Source organism: Panthera onca, chromosome A2 (assembly GCF_046562875.1).
Source record: "Panthera onca isolate mPanOnc1 chromosome A2, mPanOnc1 haplotype 2, whole genome shotgun sequence".
NCBI classification, from domain to species: Eukaryota; Metazoa; Chordata; class Mammalia; order Carnivora; family Felidae; genus Panthera; species Panthera onca.
The window spans coordinates 850,037-856,592 of record NC_138340.1 but is presented as its reverse complement, the minus strand read 5'-3'; the positions used below and the strand labels follow the sequence as shown (position 1 = coordinate 856,592).

The window sequence follows — 6,556 nt, the reverse complement described above, 5'->3', positions numbered from 1 at the left end:
CCGTCCGAGTCATTCAAGCAGCCTCTGTTAAGCACCTACTGTGTGCCGGGCCTTGTGCAGTAAACAGTCGTTGCAACAGAATGCCCGTGGGAAACTAGCACACTGGGAGGAGAGGGAACCGCCGCCGACAAGAGGACGGTAACTTGGCCCGCGGTGAGCGGTGAAAACAGCAGGGAGGTGAGAGCGTGGAAGGCTGCTGGGAAGGACACTTAATAGACCCGAGTAACAGCATCCCGGCACGTGTAACGGCCAGCGCAAAGGGAGGAGGTGTGTGTGTGTGAGGCGGGGCGGGGGGGGGGGGGTGTTGTGCAGCGTCCCAGGAACATGTGACGACCCCTGCGAGCCTTGGAGGGCGGTGGGCAGGGCAGGGACTCGCCGGACGCGGTGCTCACCGGCGCCCTTTGGTGGCAGTGGGAGACCAGGGAGGAGGGGACTGTGTTAGTCCGGGAGGGATGGGGGCAGGGGTCGCGGAGGGCCGTTTTTAGGAACTGTGCTAAGTCCTGGAACAGCAAAGGACAAGCAGCGAGAGAAAGGGGGCGCTGCCTTGGCCTCTGCAAGCAGGTGCCATGAATCAGTGGGTAGGTGTCCGGCAGAAAAGGCTGGACGTGAGAACAAGCCAGCACTCGGGGTGCTTTCTGGAGCCTGGGGAAGTCAGGGGGTGAATACCTGCTTATTTCAAATTGTCCAACAGGTGAGAAATAGTGACCTGGCCAGATCTGGGACAGGCTCTGAAGGCAGCTGGCCCAGTTGGCTTGGGGGGGGGGGGGGGGAGAGGGGAACCCAGCACCAGGGTGGGGGCTGCCTGTGTGACTGAAGTACTGGGGACGGCAGGTGGGTGCGAATGTGGGCTGCAACCCAGTGGACTGGACCAGAGCGTCAGACGCAGAAGGAAACAAAGGCAGGGATGTGACTGGGGGTCTGAAGGCAGAGCCTGAACCTCGGGCCATTAGAGGGGCCCGGTTAGTGAGACAGCCCGGATGACTAAGGCCCCTACCCCACAGCCTGGGCTCTGCAGAGTGCATCCTGGCCTGGAGTGTCACTTGACAGCTGGGGTGGGCACTTCGGTCTGAGTGGGACACAATCGCTTTCACCTGTAACACTAATATGCATTGCCCCCCAATTACACGTAAGTGGTTGATAGAAATTCAAACTGCAATTAAGGAAAACAGTAATCGCTGATCCTTCCCTCCCTGAGCCCACCCAGGCCCATGGTGGCAGAGCTGGAAGCTTCCAGTGAGGGTTCCAAAGCCCTACAGGGGGTGACGGCAGTATTGCTGTCAGGGAGGGTCCTGCTGGTTTTTGTAGAACAAAATCTGTTATAAAGGCCCTACTTTGGCTGCACGGGCCAGTGGAGTGAACGCCAACAAAGGTTTACCTACGAGAACAGATGGCAAGCCCTTTGGCCTGAAGTCTGCCCATCACTGGGTGCATGAGCCTGACCCCTGGTTGGCACCCACCACCACCTGCACGAGGGATTCTCCCGTCCTCAAACAACGGTCTGCATGTGCACTTTGCTCCCACAGGGAGGCCTAGTGCCTTAAAAGCTCTGTTCTTTAAGTAGACTTCATGCCCAGTGCAAGACCCGAACTCACAACCCTGAGATCAAGAGTCCGATGCTCAACTGAGCCACCCAAGCATGCTCTGCCCATCTTTATGGCTTTCCAAGCTCAGGGTCACAACCCACGTTCCAGTAAAGGGGCACAGCCGCCCTGGGCATTCTTCTCCCCGAGGCCAATCTTCCATGAAACAAGTTTCTTGTATTTTAAGGTTTTTTTTGTCTTTGAGAGCATGTGCATGTGTGAGGAGTGGAGGCTAAACACTCCGGGTGAGAGGGCTGCCTTATCAGGGATGGTGCCACACAGGCCACAGACGTACTTCCAGATCATCTGGTCCCAACACTGGTTCCTTCTGCCCACCTGGGGGAACCCGTTTAATCTGGTCACGCAAGCTGTCTGGCCGTTCCCCGTACTGCCTTCTGCTGTGGATTATAAACACAGCCACCCACAACCCGAGAGAACACCGAGCAAATCAAAATGCAGAGGAAGGAAGCCCGGAGGTGGTGGCAGTGACCGCTAGGGGGAGGGCAGGGAGGCAGGAGCGCCTTTCCATTCCGCGGTCTCCCTCCCTTCCCCTCCTGGCCGGCCCTCACCGCCCCAACAGAGGCGCAGACACTGTGACCACTGTCACACATGCAGCAGGCAGCCAGCCTGACACTCTCCTGCTGACCAGGGTTCCCACCTCGACCATCCCCCCCGCCCCCCCCCCGCTCTGTCCATCAGCGAGCCAAAGGGACCACTGCCTGGCCAGTGCCTACCGAGGAGCAGTCCACCCTGGTCTGTAGGGCTTCCTCATCATGGAACAAATCTCGACAGAAATACTCGGGGGAGCAGGGCTGGGACCCTTCATCAGACCCTAGGGGCTGGTGTGACCCTGCCCCTGGAAACCACACGAGACCCAGACCCGGAGAGCACGTGAGGGTCACCGGGCCAGCGTGTGCAGACGCAGGAAGGGAGCACTCAGGCTGCGCAAAGCCTCCTGCTGGTCGTGGACTTCACCTGTGGGCATGCACACCCCCAGGACCGGACGAGGGAGGAGGAGCCCCGAAGGGCACGGTGGCTCCAGGGGAGGCCTGTGGCTGCACCTGTGGGATTTCGGTTGAAGGATCCAGAGGCAGGGGGCACAGACAGGACCGCACACAACCTGCACTGGTCACGGGGCCGAGGCCATTCATGCGGAGCCCCTACCCACACAGCAGGAAACCAGGACCACCTGCTGCCCAGCACTGGCCCAAATCACGCACCGCCTGAGCCTCCGACCGGTGAGCAGGCCCAGCCCCACGGAAGGGAAGGAACAGTCAGACTCGCGACCAGAACAGGCTGCGTCTTTATTGGGCGAACGGGCTACTTGAGGGGGATGAAGCGGGACGAGTGGGTGGCCCCTATGCCGGGCCTGCCGTGCTTCACCGGCTTGTAGGTGATGGAGAACTCGCCCAGGTAGTGGCCAATCATCTCAGGCTGCAGGGGGGAGGAGCAGGGCAAGGAGTCAGGCGACCGTGAGCGGACACGCCCCCGCTGCCCGCCACAACCCGCGGCGCCCCACGGGTACCTTGATCTCCACCTGGTTGAAGGTCTTGCCGTTGTAGACGCCCACCATGCTGCCCACCATCTCGGGCAGGATGATCATGTCCCGCAGGTGCGTCTTCACCACCTCGGGCTTCTCCATCGGGGGGGCCTCCTTCTTGGCCTTACGCAGGCGCTTCAGCAGCGAGTGCTGCTTCCGGCGCAGACCCCGGTTCAGCCGCCGCCGCTGCCGGGCGCTGTACAGCTGCATCAGCTGCTCGCTGGGGGGGGGGGGGGGGGGGGGGGGGGGGGGGGCAGGGCGCGATGGCGTGAGCGGCTGGGCCGCGACAGTCCCCAGGGTCCAGCCGCGAACGTCGCTGCTGCCCTGCACCGCCCCAAATCTGGGGAGAAGCCTTCAAGGTCAAGAGCTGCGAGCTGCAGATGGGGAAACTGAGGCAGGCGGATACGTGGCCGGCACCTCGTGGGCAAAGTGCTGCACCTCCAGCCAACCAGGCCTCTGCCGACCTGTGTCCCCGGAAAGGGGGGGGGGGGCGGCCCCTCACGGCCCCGCTGACCCAAGCTCACGCTCAGGAAGGCTGCGGGGAATCCGAGAAGCCCGTGTCCCCGCACCCCAGCCAGACCTCCGCCACCCTGCCTAGGAGCTTCCGGCCACGCGCCAAACCCCAGCCCGTTCTAGCTTCCCGCGTTTTCGGCGGGTGTAAACAGTGTCACGAGGGGACACCCGGCAATTAGGTTCGACCCAAACGTCGCTGCGCCCAAACAGCGCCCCGGCCCCGCCCGGCCCCCTTACTAGGACATGTCCAGCAGCTGGTCCAGGTCCACGCCGCGGTAGGTGAACTTGCGGAAAGTACGCTTCTTCTTCTGTTCCACTTCCGCCTGCGCGGACCCGGGGCGCGGGTCAGAGGGCGGCCGCAGACTCGCCTCCCACCCCCGCGGCCGCCCTCGGGCGCCCACGGGGGCCCGCGGGGACACACGGCCTCCGGCCCGTCCCCGGGGAGCGCGGGCGGCCCCGGGTCGCTGGGGCTCGGCCAGGACACGTCGGCCTGCGCGGGCCTTCCCCGCCCCGCGTCATCCCGACACCAGCCCGGCCCGCCCCGCCCCCCGATAGGCGGCGGCCCCGGAGGCTCAAGAGATGGCTGCCGCAGCCGGGCGGCCTGCCTCCGGCCTTCACGGCGCGGCCAGACCGCGGATGGCGCCGGATGAGTCGGGAAGAGCCGCGCCAACCCGCGGCACTCACCATCTTGTCAGCTCTTCGGAAAGGACCGCCCCTCCGCGCCTGCGCGATTATCACGAGATCGCCCATGAGCCCCGCCCCGCGCCCGACAGCTCGGACGCGCTTCCGCTTTCTCGGCTGATGAGCGCGCCCTCTGCTGGCGGGAGGGCCGAGCGCAGGCGGCGCTCGCTAAGGAGACGCTGCGGCTGGGGCCTCGGACACCTCGCCGCCTCTCTCGGAACCCCGCGCTCCCCGTGGGTTCGGGCCCAGCGCTCCGCCGGAGCTGGCGTCCTAGTGCGGGCGGCGGACAGCCGGGAGGGGCGGGGCGCTGGCTCCGCACAGGTGCCCCGAGAAGGCGGCCCTGATGGGGACCTGCCGCCTTTAACGGAGGGCCTCAGGTACAGTAGCAACCGTAGCGATGCACTACTAGGTTTCTGTAACGTCTGTGCACGTGACGGGTATAACGATGACAGAGAAAGAGGGACAAGGAATTAGAGCTATATAGTACTGTCCCACTTCTGGGTATACACCCCAATAACTGAAAGCAGGGAGATTTACATGTCCACAGCAGCATGATTCACTACAGCCCAAGTATGCATCCGCGGATGAAGGATAAACACGATGTGGTCCATCCACACGCCGGACTATGATCCAGCCTTAGGAAGGAAGGACGTCTGCCACCCGCCACCACGTGTACGGACCCGCAGGACACTGTGTGCAGCGAGAGAAGCCAGACACAGAAGGACACGTCCTGCGTGACCCCACTCACAGGGGGTCCCTAGAGGAGTCCCGTCCACAGAGACAGAGAGTAGACGGTGGGAGCCAGGGGTGGGGCAGGGGGCGGGGAGTCAGTGTTTCATGGGGACAGAGTCTCAGTCTGGGGAGATGGAAAGTTCTGGAGACGGGTGGTGGGGGCGGGTGCAGGACACTGTTGAGTGTGCTTGATGTCACTGAGCTGTGCACTTAAGAGATGGTTACAATGGCAAGTCTTAATGCGCACTTTGCCACAATGAGGAAACAACCCGGCGCCTGGGTGGCTCAGTAGGTTACGCGTCCGACTCCTGATTTCGGCTCAGGTCATGATCTCCTGATTCCGGAGTTGCAGCCCTGTGCGGGGCTCTGTGCTGACAGCGCAGAGCCTGCTTGGGATTCTGTCTCTCCCTCTCTCTGCAGCTCCCCCACTCATGAGCTCTCACTCTGTCTCAAAATAAACATTAAAAAAAAAAAAAAAAAAAAAAACGGGGCGCCTGGGGGGTCAGTCGGCTGAGCGTCCGACTTCGGCTCAGGTCATGATCTCACGGTTCGTGAGTTCAAGCCCCGCCTCCGGGCTCTGGTGCTGACAGCTCTGGAGCCTGCTTTGGATTCTGTGCCCCCTTTCTCTCCGCCCCTCCCCTGCTTGTGCTCTGTCTCTATCTTTCAAAAATGAATAAACGTAAAAAAGTTTTTTCAAAAAGAAAAAAAAAAAAAAACAACATATGGTAAGCTCTAGAACAGCCTCAAAGAAAACAACTCAAAAAATATGACAAAAAAATCATTAAAAGAACTAAAACGCTACCTTAGGAAATACTCATTTAACGCAAAAGCATGAACAGAGAAGCATAAGAACAAAACAAGGCACACAGCACAGAGAAAAAGCGAAATGGCAGGGGTAAACCGAGACCACACTGAACACCAGGGGATGGGAGAGACCACTGGCTGGAGGGTGAGTTCCGGGAAGAGGGAGCCAGCGTGCAAAGACCCTGCGGTAGGAAGGAGGTGGGTGCTGCCACCACGGCCCCACGACCCAGCTGACTCTACCGTGCCCACGGCCGCGACTGAGGCTTCAGCCCCTTCCTGGCCTCAAGCTGGATGGCTGGGTGGGGTCTGGCTTAGACCAGTGGCTTTGTGGGGAGCTGGGGCTGGCCTGGGGGAACAGGAAGTCTGGAAAGAAGCTGGGCCTCCTCAACCATTTCTACAATCCTGTGGGTAGAGCCAATTAAACCCTCCCAAAGAAGGGGATGTCCCTCCCTGTCTGCGACGCAGCACAAGCACAGTGTTTGAGGGCTACGGGGTGTGTCCTTCAGGGTGTGAAGGGGGCTCGCCTGTGCCCAGCAGAGCAAGGCAGGGGTCCCAGGAGCTCCTGGCCAGCTGGAAACCCGTGCGTCGTTTGCATGACGGCCTCTCACCAGGGAACCCTAATTTTACAGAGAATTTCACAAGTGAAAGGAGCTCATGTGTAACGTCGCGATGGCACGCGGTGTGGATGGAAGGCCCAGTCCTGCTC

At 61.4% G+C, this 6,556-nt stretch overlaps 1 protein-coding gene across 1 annotated transcript; it reads right to left on the bottom strand.

Annotated features, from left to right (window-relative positions):
- Window positions 1-2,865: 2,865 nt before the first annotated feature.
- Window positions 2,866-4,416, bottom strand: RPS15 (ribosomal protein S15). The gene is made up of 4 exons (XM_078443720.1): window positions 4,318-4,416; window positions 3,871-3,956; window positions 3,106-3,340; window positions 2,866-3,014 (listed from the first exon to the last, which is right to left on the bottom strand). Exons 1-4 carry the CDS (start codon window positions 4,381-4,383, stop codon window positions 2,901-2,903), a joined length of 501 nt encoding a protein of 166 aa, XP_078299846.1. The 5' UTR covers window positions 4,384-4,416; the 3' UTR covers window positions 2,866-2,900.
- Window positions 4,417-6,556: the final 2,140 nt, after the last annotated feature.

What these genes read in the sequence shown, in the direction of transcription:
- RPS15 (XM_078443720.1), bottom strand. Translation starts at nt 4,383, where the DNA reads ATGGGCGATCTCGTGATAATCGCGCAGGCGCGGAGGGGCGGTCCTTTC. An exon ending in CAGCTGCTGGACATGTCCTA is followed by an intron (nt 3,341 to 3,870) that starts GTAAGGGGGCCG and finishes CCCCCCCCCCAG; the next exon opens with CGAGCAGCTGATGCAGCTGT. An exon ending in TCAACCAGGTGGAGATCAAG is followed by an intron (nt 3,015 to 3,105) that starts GTACCCGTGGGG and finishes TCCCCCCTGCAG; the next exon opens with CCTGAGATGATTGGCCACTA.